Genomic DNA, 18,446 nt, shown 5'->3' on the forward strand with positions numbered 1-18,446 from the left:
ACCTGTCCGGGCCTCAGTTTCCCCATCTACATAAGGCGGAGGGGACCCTCAACCTCAAGACTGCTCCATGGGTTGTTCTGATGAGGGTATCAGCATTATTATTTATTATTATTATTAACACGCCAACAGAGACATTACTAGGCTCTGTTCCAAATATCTTATATGAATGAGCTCATTTATTCTTCACAATACTCCCATAATTGCACTACTTTTACCCTCTCTTTCCAGAAGGGGAAACCGAGGCACCGAGCAGTCCAGTAACTTGTTGAAGGCCACTCAACCAGGACATGGAAGTGGGGACTCAAGGCCAGTGCCCGGGCTCTGGGGGCCTCCCGCCTCTCCAGGAGGAGGCCCAGGTGTGAGCAGGGAAGACGGGGGCTCGGAGGCCTCGTCTGGGAAACGCCCTGAAGGGACCCTCCTCTGCGTGACTGAGGACAGGGGAACGAGGCCACGTCTAGAGGGAGCGCGGCCCACAGCGGCGCCGCGGAAGCATCCGCTGTCCCCCAGGGACTGACAGCACCCTCCTTGCCCTGCCCTTCTCCGGGCCCTGCCCTTCTCTGGGCCTCGTCTGCATGGAGATGACAAACGTGTGGACCCCAGGACAGCTCCAGGAATCAACGGCACGTAGCTGAGGCACCTGGGCCACGCCTGTTGGGCGCTGAGCAGCCGCTCTGCCAGGCCCTGGGGTCACAGCAGTGGACAGGGCAGCGCTGGCCCTCAAGGCCACGACAGGAGGCAGGAGGGAGAGAGACGTGGAACTCCTGCCCGGTGTGTCCCACGCTGCGATGGGGGCCCCTCACCCAACCTGGGAGCCCGGGGGGACAGGGGCTCAGGAAAGGAGGCCTGAGGGTGAGACGGTGGCAGCCACGCCAAGAGAAGGAGGGGTGCTCCCAGCAGGGGGTGCAGCCCGGCCAAGGGCAGGAAGCCCCAGAGAGTAAGGTGAGTTCGGGAAGGCGGGCAGAGGGCAGAGGGAGTTGGCGGTGAGACTGGAGGGGTCAGCAGGGCCGAGCCAGGCCTCATAACCATGTCACCATGACAGGGGCACGGACTTCACCCAAGGTCCAGGCAGTGTTTAGGCAGAAGCCTGGCATCATCAGGTTTATGTTTGACAAAGACTCCTCCGGCTGCCGCGTGGGAAGGAGGGAGATTCTGTACAGACGGGGAATCCAGGAAGGCTTCATGGAGGAGGCGACTCAGGTGAGCTTTGGGAGAATAGGGCTCAGACAGCCCAGGAAGGAAGGGTGGGGCGTTCTGTGAGGGAGAGAGAGCCTGGGGATAAAGACCTAGAAGCAGGAATGTTTCTGGAACGCTCGCCTGGGGACGTGGAGAAGTGGAAATGAGGTCGTAGGCAGGTCAGGCCCACACGCGGGGGGCCCTAGGATGTGGGGGAGGAAGAAGGGGCAGCGGCTGCTCCCTCCACATCCACTCGCCCTGCTGGGCACAGCCAGCTCATCACCCAGGGTCTGCCCACCTGGCCGGGTGTCCCGCAAGGGGCCAGCAGAGCCGGGCAGGGCACCCTCTGCCGCCTGTACTCAGGGACACGGAGGGATAGGGAGTGGCCCCTAGGGGAGTCTGGCCCTGCCCCCAGCAGAGCTCCCCCAGGAGTCTCACGGCCTGGGTCCTTGCCTGGGCCCCCATGGCCCAGCTGTGTGACTGACAGCACGTCTCTAGGCCCCAGGGCCCCATCTGAGCAGTGGACAGAAGACACTGGCAGTGGCTGTCATCTCCTGGGAACTGTGCCACGACCTTTACAGGGATGTCTCCCCAGTGCGTCATCACTCCTGTCCTACACATGGGGAAACTGAGGCTCAGAGGGGCTGGATCACTTGAGGTCACTTGGACTGGAAAGGCAAAGCCAAGACTCAAGAGTCTATTTCTAAACCACCAAACCTTACTGGAGGTCTCTAAGCTCACCTCCTCGCTCCCCTAACCCCCCAACTCAGGTTCACCTTAGAGTGTGGGCCTCTCCCGTCTGCTCCACATTCCACAGTGACAGACAATGTGCCCCTCTCCCCTCCCCAGCCCAGGGCAGGCATCACTAATCCATTAGAGACCTCATTAATTCCTCACTGCTGTACGTTCCATTTGTTCCACAACATACAGCCTCAGAATCCTTCTTAACACGGCACTCCAGGCAGCCACTAAGGATTGATTAGAGCTGCCATCCAAGAGGAAATCTATTTACCATCCCTGATCCAGTCTAATCGATCACTTTATAGAAGGGGTGGCTGAACCCCAGAGAGGGGATGCTTTCCTGACAAAGCCGGGCCTGGGACCCACTCTCCCGACTTGTTTCTGGTCCAATCCCTTCCCTTTGGTGGGCAGGGCCTGGAATTAACACTTCAGGGCCTGGGGGTCCTTAGAGATGCCACACAAGGCAAGGAGTCACCAAGACCCCGCCCCGCACCTGCCCCAGTCCAGCTGGATCTACGTCACTCCCTCGCGAGCCAAGGAATCCGAGTAAAGGCGGCCTGGGCTGGCCTGTGGCTGACCCACCCTCAGAGGCCCCTCCACGTGCCCCTGTCCTGGGCAGCTGGCCTGCTGTCCGCTCAGCACAAACCCAACAGCCCCACCCCCAGCCCAACCCCCACCCCGAGTTTGGGGAAAAGCAGCCACTCACCACTGCTGGACCTCCTTCTCGGTAACTGCAAGAGAAAACAGGAAAGTAGCCTTTTAGCTCCGGGCGGCATCCTGGGGGTCAGGCAGACACTGGGGGGCCTCCCACCTGCCCTCCCCACCCCCCAGCCCGCCTGCCCACGTCAGGGCACCGGCCAGCTCTGAACAAGACCATCCCACCAGGTGAACAGCCCCCGTCAGGAGCTCCGTGCCCGGCCACCCCAGCAGGGGACAGCACTGGCCCGTCCCCTCCCAAAGCCACTGTGCTGCTGGGGGGATGGCCAGGAACAGCCTCTCGCACGCAGGGGTGGACCTCTCCCTGCTGTCTGGGGGTGGGCAGGCAGGACGGCCGCGCCCAGGCCAACATTTCAGGTACATTCTCCCATCTCTCAGATCCGGGGACAGCAGGTCAGAGGGGGCGCTGGCTTCCAGGCACGCAGCCGCCCCGCGGCAGTGGGGGCCGGCAGAAAGGCTGAGCCCCCCCTCCGCCCAGCCCCCCGGCCCCTCGCGGTGGTCAGTCCCGGGTTCTTTCACAGGCGAGACGAGAACGGAGCCGTAAGCCAAAAGCTGGAACCCGCCGCATCAAGTGGCTGAACCTCCCGCCAAGGCCAAATAGTCATTCTTTACTGAACCATGAAACTAAATGTTTTCTCTGCAAAGTACTGAATCAGGTCAAGTCGAATCAATGTTCTCTCTGAAGTCACTGAAGGAGAACACTGCAGCACGTCCAAGGGCACACTCACCCTCTGTGGGGGTGCCTCGGGAGAGCGCCTCAGCGCCCTGTGCCTCAGTTTCCTCATTTGTAAAGAGGGAATAATAGTTATAGTACCCGCCACATGAGCTGTGCTGGGAATTCAGTCATTAACAGGTGTGAAAGCTCCTGAGTCCCCGGCATGGGGTCTGGCACTGGAATGTGCTCAACACAGGCTTGTGGAATGAATGAATGAATGAATGCACAAAGGGACAGGAAGGCGGGTGTTAGGTGGGGGTCTGGCAAGTAACAGAACTGGAATCCCCTCCCAGGGAACTGGGAAGGGAGGCCCAAGGGCTGTCCCTGACATGTCTGTGCCTGATCAGACGTGGAGAGGCCACTTTTCACACACAGCTCAAAGCCAGCTTGTAGCAGCTGCCAAGTCCAGCGTGCCCAGATCTGCGCCAGGGTGGGCCTCTATGCTCTGGCTCAGCAGCACCGACAGCAGCTCCAAGGGAAGACAGCTTTCCTCTGCCCCGGCTCCAAATGGGGAAACTGAGGCACGAAGGGACAAGGATGTGAAGTGGCAGGACGAGGGTCTGAACTCAGCCACGAGACGCACGGCCGAGCACGGTGGTCAGACTCCTGGGCAGGCTGGAAGCCTCCGCCAGGCCCCTCCTCATCAGCACTCTCCTCCCACAAGCCCAAATCGGAGACTGAGGCAGAGACCTATCCCCAGGCAGGCCGCTGACAGAAAGACGGTGAGGCCACAGTGGGTGACATGAGTGACCCAGAAAGGCCAGAGCTGGAGTAAAAGGATGCGATCTTCCAAGAGAGTTTCGGCAGAGGGTAGGGGGTGAGAAGGGGGTCAGGCAGGTCTAACCCAGGCTGGGCTGCCCTGGGCCTGCCACCTGCAGCTGGGAGTGAAGGGCAGCACGGGCCGACAGGCTGATGCTTAAAGCCGGAACCTGGAGCACAGGAGACCCATCAGAGCACAGCCTGGAGCTTAGGGGTGTGGACTGTGGAGCCAGACTACACCACCTAGGAGCAAACCCAGCTCCACAGCTCACCAGCTGTGTGTCCTTGGGCAAAGTCCTGCCCCTCTTTGAGCCTCAGTTTCCTCATCTGTAAAATAGGCTTGTCGAGAAGACTAAAGTGCTTGGTGCTCTTCACCTGTATAAGAATCCCATAGGCAGGTGTGATCTCGTTTGTCCAATGAGGAGACCGAGCTTCAGATAGGTCTGCTTACCCGCCCGAAGTCGCCCTGCCAGGAAATGGCAGGGCCGGGACTGTGCCTCCAGAGCCCAGGATGGACGCCCAGTTGGCTGCCCCCACCCACCTCGAGTCAGCCCATGAGCTGCATGACCTTGTGTGACCTTGGCATCATGTGACATAAACAGCAGGAGCTGGGTGGCAAGGGCTTGGTGGCAGGTCCACTGCTGACCTCCGGGGGTGCCTCGCAGGGCCAGAGAAGTCTTCCTCAGAATCCCCTAGCTCAGAAGCCCAAACCCTCCCCTCACCCCTCACAGTCCCCCAGCAGCCTTCCCCAGGGCTCCAGCCTCCAGCCTCCCCTATGCCCCCTCACCACCCCCAACCCCCAACAAGCCCCCAGGATGCAGCTGCCATGGGAGCTGGGGGGAGGGGACATGGTTGGCTGCCCCCTCCCCCATTAGAATGATCCCCAACACAGAACACTGGGTGGCCAGCAGGCGGCCAAGCCCCAGGGGATGTGAGCTGGGGTGGGGGAGACAAGCCCTACCCAATGCTTTAAGCAGCTGATTAACCTTTAGGACACAGACGAGGGCATCGGGTGTCCCAGGCACCGTGCCAGGGCCAGCAGCTGGTCACTGCCTCCCTACCTGGAGCCTTGGAGGGTCTTGGAGGGGGGCGGGTGGCAGGCAGCCCTCTGGGGACCTGGCCACCTGCCCCCAGCCCCTCCACCAGGGTCAGGCAAACCTGTGCTACCACCCAACCTGGAGGTGACCAGTGTCAACCTCTGTGTAGATGAGGATGCTGAGCCAGGGGAGGCGACCAGAGGAAGGAACCCAAGGCCACGGCCAGGAGGCATGGCAGGACCTCTGCCCGGGTCTGCCTGACACCGAGACCTGCGTTCTTACCATTCTGTCTGGGTTTCCAGAAGCTCAGCCATTCCCACACCACCTTCGCGATGCTCCCCTCTCCACCTGTCCGATGATTCACTCTGGATGTTTCTTTAAATCAGCTCACTCTCTTTTTCCTTTCCTGCCTAATCTAGCTTCAGTCTAAGCAGTTAACATCCACACAATTACCAGTGACGTGCGCTAGTCATATCTTTCCTAACACACAATAAAAATATAACTGTTAAAAGATGAGTGTCCTTGATCAAACCTGGCCTCCCCAGCCGTGAAACACCCCAACATCACGTGCCCCTGAGGCGATGCAGCAGGAAGACGTGGTACCCACGGCGTTCTGCGGCCAAAGATCTTTAACCTGCGTCTAATCTCGAGGACGTAATCAGACATTCTACAAGGGACAATATACAAGACAACTGGCCAGCACGTCAACAAGTCAGGGCCATGAAAGGTAAAACAAGGCAGGGATTGTTCCAGAAAAAAGGACTAAAGAGACAGGGCCACCAAATGCAACTGGCAATGCCTGGATTGGGTCCCGGATCAGAGTCAAAAACCGGCTATCAGGGACATTGAGGGACTCACTGCTGGTTTCTTAGGGGTGCTAACAATACGGACGTTGTGGATGAATGTCCTTTTTCCTGGGAGAGGTGCCCTGAAGTATTAGGGGAGACGGTCAGAAATATACACACACATATTTGGAAAGAGAGGAAGCAAATGTGGCAGAACACTGCCCGTGGGCGGATCTGGATGACGGCTACACAGGTGCTCACTGCACTCATTTCTCAGCGTTACTCTTGATTTCTCAAAACAAAAAGATGGGAGGAAATGTCTGTCCTCATCAGCCCATCCCTGTGTGCCGTCCCCCCACAGCTCCAGAAGGGGCGGGGGTCCTGCCAGGGTCCTGCCCCAGCAGCTCCGACCACCTCAAGCACTGGGAGGGAGGAGGGTGGTGGAGGACAATTTTGGGGTCCCTCTGCCTCTACCCGCCGCCCAGACACCAGAGTGACAGTCGCAGGCTCGGCCCCATCCTCCCTTCTCCTGGAGCCGCCATCCAGGCGTGAAATTAACAAGCGTCCACACACTCCGCACACTTGCACTTGGTGGGTCTCGGCTCAGGGCTCAGCAGGAAGGCAGGCCGTCCTCAGTGCTACAAGGCCCCCGTCCCCTGCCCACACCCAACACCCCCACCTCATAACCCCCTCAAGCTCCTCTAACCGGGTCTGCCTCCAGGCCTTTGTACCTTCTGGTCCCTCTGCCCAGGACACTCGCCCTCACCTTTCACCTGGGAAACACTCCACACCCTTCAATCCCGGCTAGGATGTCCCATTTCTAGGAAGCCCTCCTGACCCTGCGACAACCCCCTCTGAAGCCCCTCATATGTGGGAATCACCGCTTTACATGGAGTCTGTCTTCCCATCGGCTGCACAACAGAGGGTCAGGCGGGCCTCAGAGTCCTCATCTGCAGGATGGGGCATAAACTCCTACCAGGCAGTCATGGGAGGGGTTCTTGAGGTGGAGAGAAAATTCCCAGCTGAGAGCAGGCACAGAGCCAGGAGGAGAGAACGGGGCTGGGCATCCACCCCCGCCTCCAGCTGACCTCCCTGAGAGTGGGGGCAGCAGGGGGAAGAGGCCTGCTGGTGGCTCAGAGTGGAGAGAGGGGCCCAGCCCCTGCCGCTGCCCAGCCTGAGCCCCAGCTGGTTCCTGAGCGCCAGGCCCGCCCCCAGCCGTGGCAGGGTACCCACAGTGGGGGTGCCCACACTGTCCCTGCTGCCCTCCCCTTTGAGCAGCGCCCGAGGCTGCTCCCCGCTCCCCTCCCTTCCACGCAGCTCTCGTCTGCCCATCCCTGGAGCCCAGGATAAATGCTGAGGCTGAGGCTGATTTCCCTAAAGCAGAATTCCTCTCTCCTGATTGCAGCTCAGCTCAGACACGGTGCGGATGGAGAGCAGGGCTGGCGGCCCCACAGAGGCGCTGGACGCAGCAGGAGGGAGCGAGGGCAGACTGCGAGCTCTTGCGGCCTCCTGAGCCACCCCGCTGCGGCTAACCCAGGCCCTGTTTCCATCTCCAGGGACAAGGCTGCATGAGTGTCGCCTACGCCGCCCCAGCCCCATTGCAGCTGAAGGAAAACCATCAGTCGGGGGGGGGGGCCTCGGTTTGATGAGCACAAAGTGGGGGCCTGGCCACCACCCCTGTCACTAAATCCAACACTCCCTCCTGTTGGTCCCGACACCTCTGACCACTGACTGTCCCGGCTTCCAGAAGGGCAGCTTCCCTCAGACAGCTTCCCCCAAGGCCCCCGGCCTCTGCTTTGCTCAACCTCCAAATATGGGGGTTCTCTGAGTCCCCTCCTCAGCATCCTCCTCACGTGCCTCTGGGGGGTGGCACGTGCACCCTGCACCCCTCACTCCCAGCTCCTCTCCAGTCGGGCCCCCTTCTAGCTGCTCTTGGATGGCCGAGGGGCCCTTCATGCTCCACATGGCCCAAAGGGACACCCCCAGACCGGACCTCCCCCTCCTGGGTCCCCATACCGTGAACACCCCTCATCCTGCCCTACCAGGAGTCCCACCCATCCTGGCTACCTGGAAAACACAAGAACACCCCCACTGTCCAGGGCCGGCCTGGAGTCCCGCCCCAGCCCCCCCAGCGCTGTGCCAGCCTCCTCTCAGCCTCCCACCTCCACCCCCCCATCTACGCCCCACCCAGCAGCGGCCAACATCCCTAATTTGGTCCTGTCCCTCCCCTTAGCAAAGCTTCTTCAGAGAAGGGAGGGAACCTGCTGGTGGGTTCAGCTCACCAGGAGGCACCCCCCTGCCCCGCAGCTGTCTGACACTGCCTCCACCCTAGAGACAGTGACCCCCGCCCCCCAGGAGGGGCCGTTCCCTGTAGGGAAGGCGGCTTAGCGTGGCGGTCTTGTGGGACCTGGATTCCAGGGGTCTGCCCCTCCCTTGCTGCATGACCTGTCACTGCCCCTGTCTGGGCCTCAGTTTCCCTGTCTGTGAATGGGGCAGGGCTCTTCCTCCTGCTCATCGCAGACATTACCCGGCTGTGCCAACTGTGAGGTGCTGCACACAGGAGGCGGGGGGAGGAGAAGGAAGAGAGTTCAATGCCTGCCGGGTTTCCCACCCACACGTCCCGCCACACCCAAGGGCTGGGTGAGCAGACACCTGCACCCTCTAATCCTCCTGGTGCCACGAGCTCCCCCAGCCGCAAATCACTCCCACCCCCCAGCTGCAACAGACCCCTGTGTCACAGCCCCTGAGGTCAGACAGCACTGTGGGAGCAGTTTCCAGCAGGTCCCATGGGAACCTACCAGCGTTCCTGGGAGGGGCAGGGGACTCCTGGCTGCCCCGCATTGGCCTCGCTGCTTCCCCCCTCTGTGGAGTCCTGAGGTCTCCAGGCCCCCAGCTCTCACACTCCAGGAAGAGACCTGCAGACAGCAAGCCAGCAAGGCCAGAGCCCCACAGGCCCAGTGCTCCAGGGACAGCCCGGGGACACCCACGAGGGGCAGTGTGGAAACAGGAGGGTGGGCACTCGCTCTGGGCCAGACGCCCCAGCTGGTCCCAGATGCACTAACGCACCCGGTGACCTTGGATGGGGGTGGCAGGCTCGTCCAGTAGAGCAGGCTCGAAGATCAGATCTAACAGGAGGACACGCACAGGAGCCGAGAGTCTGGCTGTCGTTGCCGCTGTGGTTCTTATTCGATGTCTCTGCCAGGGTGGGAAGAGAGGCTGCCCCTCCACCCCACCCCATTCCTGTTTCCCAGAAATGCCCAGCTGGAAGGGAGCTGGGCCCCAGGCCGGCCTGGGTTTCATCAGAAAGGAGGCCTGGCCTCCCGCCCAGAATTCCCGGGCACTCCAGGCTGAGCCAGGCGCTGTGGGAGCCCCTCGCCCTGGCCCAGAAGGAGCCCCAGCCCCCACCGTCCCCTCAGCTCTCCCCTCTGGGCTCCAGATTCTCCTCCCCACCATGGGGGTGGCGGCCCAGCCTCCCTGGAGCTTGCTGTGTCCACCCACATTGGCTGAGCGCCGGCCAGGGCCCAGAGCAGCCCACAGGAGCACTGGCAGGGCCCAGCCTGCTCTGCTCACTTGGCACCCTCTGTGCAGGCTTGCCCACGGGGACCCGAGGACATCAGACTGCCATCCACAGCGAGGTCACAGAGAGACCCGTGAGCCACCGCTACTGCTGCTGGCCCTGCATCAGTACTTCATGCACAGGATGTCGGAGACCTCACGAAGCTCCGGGGGTCAAGGTCACGATGAGGCACCGGGGTTCAGGGGGAGCCAGGCCCCAGTCACCCAGCTGACCAGGCTCTGACCACCTCCCAGGCCCTGCTTCTGACCCTCCTCCCCTTACATCCTCACGGTGGCCCCCTCTCCACACTAAGAGGGGCCAGAGTGCCGGGGCTGCAGGAGGATGGCCGGGCAGTCCTGGGGCCACTTCATCTGCAGAAGGGCCCACGAGGCCTGACTTCAGGAGCTCAGAGCGGATGGTGGCTCCCTGACCACACAGGGCAGGCCCGGGCCAGGGCTGGGTCAGCTGAGCCCCTGACTCCTGGGACCTGCTCTTCACCACCCTGAGCTCAGGCCTGGCCGACCTGACCGTGGCCCGCAGAACCTGGGCTCTCTCCCACAGCAGGCCTTCGCGCAGACGGGTCCACCCCCAATCTGGTCACTGTGTGGCCTCGGTCAATGCACTCCCCTCTCTGAGCCTTGTTTCCTCCTCCATCACGGAGCTGCGGTCAGAGCCAAGAAGAGGACGCAGATCGAAAGCACTGAGTCCAGCGTGACAAGTGATCGACACGGAGACATGGGCCATCATGATGCCAGTCGTGGTATGAGAATAAAATGACAGGGTCTCACTGCCATTGGGGCAGCAGCAGACGCGGCTGGTGTGGCTGATGCTAAGATGGGAAACTTCCTGGGACGCAGAGAGGAGCCAAGCCCTCGAGGGAACACAGGTGTGAGAGGATGCTCGGAGCTGCTCAGATCCCAATTCAAATCCCCCTGTACCCCTCGGCCCCTCAGAATCCTCCACGAACCCCAGATGGCTCCACTGGCTGAGCTCTTGAGCTGCACCAGGCCCTGTGCTGGGAAGTGGGGGTCCCTGACAGCCCACTTCACTGATGAAGAAACTGAGGCTTCACAGAGAGACAAAGGCACTCGTCCAAGGTCACATGGTCAGTGGTGGAGGCACGGAGGTGGAAGCCAGGCTGAAGGAGGCTTTAGCCCAGAGGTGGTCATCCCCAAGAAGGGGCCGTCCACCGAGCCCCCCCAGGCCACGGCAGGCACTCGCCAAGCACCTTCTGTGCGCCAGGCACTGGGGTGCACGAGACTCGGGTGCTTGGTCCAGCAGGCAGCAGCCGGCTCCTGCCCATCGCAGCGCCCCTCAGCAGTGCCTCCCCTGGAGAGCCGGGCCCCGGGCTCCATCTTTCTCCTGGACACTGTGATTCTTCTCACTTTCACATTTACCAAGCAAAGCTCGACTTGCGATTCCTTTCCCACCCCAGCCTCAGTTTTCTCATCTGACAAATGGGGCAAGAATGTCCAGTCCACCAGCTCACAGGCAGGTGAAAGTGCTCCACCCCTGGAGCAGGGCCATGTGGGGGAGGACTCCATGGGCTCCCCAAAGGTGCCCGCCCCAGAGCCCCTGAGGGGAGAGGGCTGGGACCCCGGGGGTGGAGGGCAGAGTCCCAGGCCCACCGAAAACCAGGTGTCATTAAAATCTTGTGTTCTAGCTCAAATATTTCCCCAAATTTGCATTCTGCCCCATCATTTATAGGTGTTTATTGTACTCTAAAAATAAAGTTATAAAATATATTGATTTTAATTTCTCCATAAGTTAAGTAACTTTTCCCCCAAAATTTTCAAGTAAAGCTGCAGGAAGATGTACTTTGTCTTGTGGCTTCCGGGAAGAGTAAGATGAAAAAAGCTGCAATGTACCAGGCATTCACCGTGTGCCCATCCTGGGCTAAGTACTCTGCACACAATATCTCATTCAGTGCCCGAATGGTGCTAAGAGGCAAGGACTTTGATTATCCCCATGACACAGATCAGGCAACTGAGGCTCCTAGAGGTCAGCCACTTGCCCGAGGACCAAAGTCAGTCTGCAGAGGAGCCGGGACCAGAACTAGGGTCTGTGTGACTCCAGAACCTGCTGGAGAACTTCGGTGTTTAAAACATCACACAGATGCATTCTGGGAGTTAGCTTCTTCACGTCCTGCCTGACTCCTGAACCACACCACCTGGTCCCCTCAAAGAGGCGCCGAATCTTTGGCTTTTCTGACTCCCCACAAAGGGCTGCTGGGGCTGGGAAGCGAAGATCCTCAATATCTGCTGATCTACTAACGACTGGCTTTGACTGAGTGACCCAGACCGTGGCACGCTGACGTAGGTTCAAATCCTGGCTATTTCACTTTCCAGCTGTATGACGTTGGACAAGTCAGTTAGCCTCTCTGAGCCTCGGTTTCCTCATCAGAAAACTGAGAATGATAAAACCTACGATAGCTACACACATGCAGAAAAGACTGGAGGGAACTAGCGGAAAATGCTAACAACAGTGACCTCCCAGAATGGTTTTGTCCTTGTCATTGTGACCGTCCGTATTTTCCAATTTTGTCCTTCTCCATGGCTGGGGGCTCCACAGGGCAGGATCTGCGTCTGCCTAAGTCACAGCCGTATAACAGCGTCTGGTACACCGCAGGCGCTCAGTGTGGGTTTGTTCTCGCAGAACGCATGCGTTATGCTTCTTTTAGGTGAATGAGTTGGAAAGTAGAGATGCCTCTAAAACTCAAAGTTATTCCTGCTAATAAATGGCTTTGCCCAATGGCTACACTCACGGGCTCTCTCTCTCTCTTTCTCACACACACACACACACACACACACACACACACACACACACACCTGAGGTAAGACCCAAGAACGACTGCCTGGTTCAAGCCCTCTCTCCTGCCAAACTCTGAACCTTCCAGAAGAGTGGGTCCTGAAGAAGGTGCCCTTCCTTTGAGACCTCAGGAAAGGCTGGCATGCAGGGTTTTCTCCTGGCAGAGACCCTGCAAACATTTCAGAGCCGAGCCATGCCACGTGCTCGGCGAATCAGTTCAGCCCAACGTCACGAACGTTCTCCAAGCACCTGCCAAGGTCAGAGGCCGTGGGAGGCATGGAGGCACCTGGTCAACAGGGTCTTTTTCTGAACTGAGTCATTCTTTAGCCCCTGTGTGAGCTAGGGAACTGAATTCACCCCAGAGCCTCAGTTTCCTCGTCTGTAAAATGGGGGTGGTGTTGACAATACCTTCCTTACAAGGCGGTCAGAAGGAACAAACAGGAATTTTCACCCCTTCATTCTTCCAACAGTTGATTACTGAGCACTCACATGGGCCAGGCCCTGACCTGGGCAGACATAAGCCCTTGTCCTCCGAGTCCCTGACACAACAGGAGAGGGGCCTGAAGCACACAAGCCTGCAGCTGTCTGACTATCTGTCGTGATAACAGGGGCAAGTGCAGGGGGTGATGGAAGCGTAAAGCCAGGGGTCAGGGCGTGCTCCCTGGGGAAAGGGCGCTTAGGCTGGTGTACAAAGGACGAGACACAGAGCACGGTGAGGCCAGGGGACCACAAGGAGTCACAACTCGCTGGAACAGAGCATTAGCCAGAGGAAGCGCGGTGAGGTCCAGGCAGACGGAGGACGGGGGGCCCACGATGTCAACAATCACTACTATTAATAAAAGTGTCACGACACCCAAAGACAAGGCAGGTGACCAGGGCCAAGGACCTGGGCACCCGGAGGGGAGGGGCTGCAAGAAGCCGTGGACAGTCGCCCCCTCACATCACCCTGTCCTGGGGTACGTGACATCTGCTTCCCCCCACAGCCCCCGCACTCCTGCTTCGTCCCCAGCTCTGGGAGGGGTAGGACACTCTGGCTGGTCTCCATCGCAGCCCAGGCATGAGCCAGATCAGTCAGGTCCTAAATGTCACAACCACTGGGGCGAGAAGACCTCAGAATGGGAGCGGGGGAGGGGCGCTGAGAGACGGGGAGGGTGCAGAGCCCCCCACGGAGAGAGACGGCGACAACACTGACAGGGACACAGAGACAAGGCAGGGGCAGTCATGGGGTCACGGGGACCCAGCCCCGCCCCCACCACCAGCTCCCCTGCTCCCTCTCCCCGCCCAGGGTGCGGCAAACCCCTCCTGAGAGCCACCAGCCAGCTGCAGACACGGAGGTCCACACCGAGCTGCACTGGGGAGGAACAAGCCCAGCAGGAGGGCTCCGGGGCAGGAATCCCAGGGCGTCTGGCCCAGGAGGGCGGAACGGGGCTGGAGCCCCAGGAGCCCTGGGCCAGCGGCACTGCGGGCTCTGGCTCCAGCTCTGGCCCTTTAGGAGCCGAGGGTGGAGGCCGGCCCTGACCTGCCCTCCCTGGGGAGGCACAGACAGACGTGACTCATCCCAGGTCCTGGTCCTGGTCCTGGGCAGCAGGAGGACCCTGGCACAGGGACTCCAAGCAGTAATGGGGCACAGAGAGGCACAGCCTGGCCAGAACCCACTGGAGGCCAGACTGTGACCTTGACCACGACTGCTGTTGGTGCCTCCTTCAGCCAAGATGGGCCCCATCTCCCTCCATGGCTCTCCTGTCTCCTAAGACTGGCCCCTGGCAGTGCTGCCCTCCAGGTGGGGCCCTGCCTTGCCAGTCAGCCGGCCCCTCTGAGGGGCTAACCCACTGCACCCTCAGCTCACCACGCACCTCCTCGACACTCCGGCCCCTGCACATATCCAGATCCTCAGAGATGCCACGCCTTGATGCCTCCAGACCTGGAACATGCTCTTCCTTCTGCCTGAAACACTCTCAACAGCCCCCATAAACCGCCCCCCAAAACCTCTTTGTGCCTTCTCAACTCCCACTCCTCCCTCAGGTGGGGCTGCCAACTTTAGCAAATAAAAATACAGGATGCCCAGTTAAATTCAAATTTCAGATAAGCAATGAATAACTGTTTAGTATGTCTGGCAATCCTACACTCGGGTCTCAACAGAAACACTGCCTCCTCCAGGAAGTCCTCCCAGATGCACCCCAGACCTGGTGAACTTCCACAGCATTGTGCAATGCCCTGTCTGGATGCTTATTGAGCCTAATATCTATTTCCACACCCAGCTGTGAATGCCAGGAGGGCCAGAAGTCCACCTGTTCAATCTGCCCTGTGTCCCGGTGCCCACAGGACCTGGGACGAGACAGCTGTTCCTCCAACACTTTCTGCATCAGGGAGTGAGGGGTGGCAAGGTGGCCCAGGGACGCCCTCGGCCAGACTCGCCCCACACGGGTACCCAGGGCCTCCAGCCGTGCTCCCACAGCTGGCCAGGCCTCCTTCCCGAGAGGCACCTGGAACACTTCTCACGGCCGCCCCCAGCCCACAGAGCCGGAGCAGAAGGAACAGGAATCAGGGCAGGGCAGCCGGCAGGCTCTGCTCCTTTATTTTGACGGCTGCCATTCGTTTTAATGAAGACCATGTTCCGCTCGGGCCCAGCAAGGGCCCCATCACAGGCAGTCGGAAACAAGGACGGCCCAGTGAGGCCGGGGGGCTACTGAGCCCCGGAGGGGAGGCGGCACCCCGGGCCGAGGGGCAGGAGCGCAGCCAGCACGGGCTCTGAGCTCTGCCTGCGAGCTCCCGTCTGCCCGGCACGTACACCATATATTTTTGAACAGAAGGGAAGCTTTCGCTTTTCCCCCACGGTGCCAAAAATAGCCCCATCTCCTGCCTTTGAACAGGAATCTTGGTTCCTACAAAGGCACGGAGCAGGCGGGGCCTGGAAGGAGGGGCCGTGCTGGCGGGCTGGCCTCCTCCTGTCCCCCAGCCCCCGAAGGTGCGAGGGGCCTGGGGTCCCGGCTGGGGCTGACCCGCAGAGGCCCAGGCTCCCAGCGCCTGACTTCTCAGGACCCCCAGCCACGGCAAACCCTCCAGCACGCGGCCGGGGTGGTAGGGGAGGCCAGACAGGAACAGAAAGCCAAGACCCAGGATGGATGAGAAGCAACTTCCCTCGTCCGTCAGCTTGTTCACTGACGCATTTGCTTTTCCATTTATTCCACAGAATGTGCAGCAGGCTCTGTTCTAGGAGCGGATACGGCGGTGAAGCACGCAGCGAGACGCGGTCCCTCCTCACAGCGCTCACAGCCGCACGCAGAGACGGCGACTTAAGCGTGTTCTCACCACCAGGCCTGGGGAGGTCACTGTCCGGCTGGGCCCAGGGCAACTCCCGCAGAAGGGACCACTGGGCATTGGCACAAGCTGAGCGTGGGCGAGGGTGTGCCGTCCAGGGTCAGATGGAAAGCTGCCTCTGAGCTTTTCCCACTTTATGCGTGAAGCCACCAGGACTGGAGGGAAGATTCAAGAGCCTGGGAGGTGCCAGGCCCTTCGCCAGTTATTTTCACACTCAGGCTATCCACAATCCTGGGAGGCGGGATTATTATCATCCGCCCATTTTACAGATGAGGTGAGGAGACTTGGCCAAGGCCCCAGAGCTAAGGAGGGGAGCTGCGATTTGCACTCAGGCCCCGTGGTCCCCTGAGCTCCTCACACTGCACCGCCCGGCAAGTGGTCTCAGCTCATGTCCCCCGCCCCCAATTCCATAGAGAGCAGAGGTTCAGGGTAGGACGTGGTCACAGGCTGGGAAGTGGAGGACGGGGGATTTGAACCCAGCTCTGTCTGCCTGCAAATCCAGGGCCCTTCCTGGCTCCCACAGCAACCGCTTAGTTTCAAAACAAAAAGGGGTCACTTTCTGTCCCTAAAAGGCCAGAGCGCTGGGAGAGCCGGGGGAGGCTGGAGAGAGAGAGAGAATGCGCTCTGAGCCCACCTCCCAGCTGAAAACCCCAGCCCGAAATAAAAAGCAGAGGGCTATTTCTGCCTTGGGTTAAACATTCCTCAAAGCCACATTCCTCCGCCCTCCTCCTCTCCCCCACCAGGGAATCCCGAGCGCGGTGGCCTGGACGCCCCGCCAGCTCCCTGGGGCCACCTCGTGAGACCAGGCGTGCCAGAGCCAGCAGCTGCCCTGCACCCCATCCGGGGCACCCCAACCTAGGCTCACTAGGTGGGGAGCAGCGGCTCCTAGGTGGCATCGTCAGAGCTCCCTGGGGCTGAGAAAAGGTGACATCCCCTGTCACAGAGAGGGGGACAGATGGAGAACCAAGATCCTGAGAGGGGCAGCCAAAGGTCACAGCGAGCTGGGCTGGAACCAGGACCCAGATTCCGACTCCCTGGCAGTCCCCCGCCCCCATCAGACTGCAGGTCAGGGGCACAGGTGGGTCCCTCGCTGGTCAGCGGAGGAGCCAGATAAAGCGGCATGTGCACAGGCACCATGGAAAGCCCAGAGCCTTCCACAGAGGCGTTCACAGCTGCTCCGTGCGCAGCCCCAGGCCAGGCACTGCACGGAAACCAAAATCCACCAGACGTGTGCCAACCCCCAAGGAGCTCAGAGTCGCCCAGGGCGCTGCCACCAAAGCCCGAGGTCCCCTCTGTCCCTGTGCCCCTGAGCCCCACAGTGCACCTGTGAGGACTCGGCCTCTTCCTTCATCCGACAGACACTTCTTGAGGCACCTGGGCCACGCCAGACACGGGCAAGGCAGGAGGGCCAGGGCGCTCTCGGTCCCCACGGCCTCACCCTGGGGCTGCCCCCTGCAGGCTCCCGAGAGCAGGGACATGCCAGCACCATTGTGATGGGCCACACTGCTCCTGAGCTCACAGGTCGGGGGGATGCCGTGAGGTCAGCTCAGCGCGGCCCACGGTCAAGTCTCTGCCAGGATGGGGCAGAGGCTGAGAAAGACCCCGAGGCCTGGTTATGGGGCAGCCGCCCGCCGCACACTCCTAACAACGCCCCCTGAACTTCTCGCAACCCTTCTCCTGCCGCCTTCCACAGGCCTCGGTTCTGCCTCCTCCCCAGAGGAAGCCAAGCTGAGGCTGCCCCAAACCCCTGCGGAAATCAGAACATCTGGAACCAGCAAGGCTGTGTGCTCACAACTGGAAGGATCCTACCCACCGTCCAACCCCACCTCTGGCCCAGGAATCCAGGACGCCTGGCCAGTGTCTGACGCTCCAGCAGCTGCCTGAACGCCTCCAGCGACGGGGCGCTCACTGCCCTATGCGGCAGCTCTAAGGTTACACGGCTCATGGAGATCATGGGACGCAGGCAAGAGGTGGGAAGGGCACGGCTTTGGCAGGACAAAGATCTGAGCCCGAGCCCCAGCTTGGCCACTGACCGGCTGGGAGGCCGTGGGCGTGTCCCCGAACCTGCCTGGGCCTCCCTTCCCTCATCTGCAAAATGGGCATCACAGTCCCTACTCCCAGGGTTGCAGTGAGACTGCAGGGGGACGATCTGTACTCAGGACTCCTGGCACCGGGTACCCACTTGGCAAACAGCAATCATCATTACTGTCACTCCTCCCCATGACATTCCCCCACTGCCCGAAGGCAGATGGGCTCCTGTGGCCAGGGCAGAAGGGGACAGAGAAGTGGCAGCCACATCACCGAGCAATCAGCTTCTGACTTGGGTTCCTGGCCCGTGTGTGCCTCCCACCGAGCGCCCCACCCCCACCCCCGTGCATATCTACACTTACAACCCGCATAGACCTGCCCTCACACACACCAGCATGCGCACGCATGTGCACAGACGTGCTGGCTCACCCACTCCTGACACACGCCGCGACCTCGTCACTCACTCGGAGCACGCCCACGTGAACCAGGGCTCACACATGTGATCTGCAGCACCCACCCCACCCGCACACCCACACCAGGCACCCACGCTCACTCACGCTCACCCACACACCTCCACCCCCCACCTGCACGGGGCCCTCCCCACCGCCCAGGGTCAAACTCCGGCTGCGCCACTCACCAGATGTGTGGCCTTGGGCCAGCTTTGGTCCTCTCTGAGCCTCAGTTTCTTCATCTGAGAAAGGGGGACCACGCAGGGCTCCTGGGAGGAGTCGGTGATGAACGCATGTGAGCGCTGAGCTGGGCCTGGAGCACGCAAACGTGCTTACCGCCAGGCTCCCGCCACTGCGACA

At 60.6% G+C, this 18,446-nt stretch overlaps 1 protein-coding gene across 1 annotated transcript in view; it reads right to left on the bottom strand.

Annotated features, from left to right (window-relative positions):
* Window positions 1–18,446, bottom strand: part of NCS1 (neuronal calcium sensor 1) — a 47,404-nt gene that overhangs the window by 20,914 nt on the left and 8,044 nt on the right. Inside the window, exon 2 of the mRNA XM_004423578.3 lies at window positions 2,621–2,645. Coding sequence (XP_004423635.1) covers window positions 2,621–2,645 — 25 coding nt within the window. The remainder of the gene's footprint in view (window positions 1–2,620; window positions 2,646–18,446) is intronic.

This window comes from Ceratotherium simum, chromosome 29, assembly GCF_057802395.1.
Source record: "Ceratotherium simum simum isolate JZ-2026a chromosome 29, ASM5780239v1, whole genome shotgun sequence".
NCBI classification, from domain to species: domain Eukaryota; kingdom Metazoa; phylum Chordata; class Mammalia; order Perissodactyla; family Rhinocerotidae; genus Ceratotherium; species Ceratotherium simum.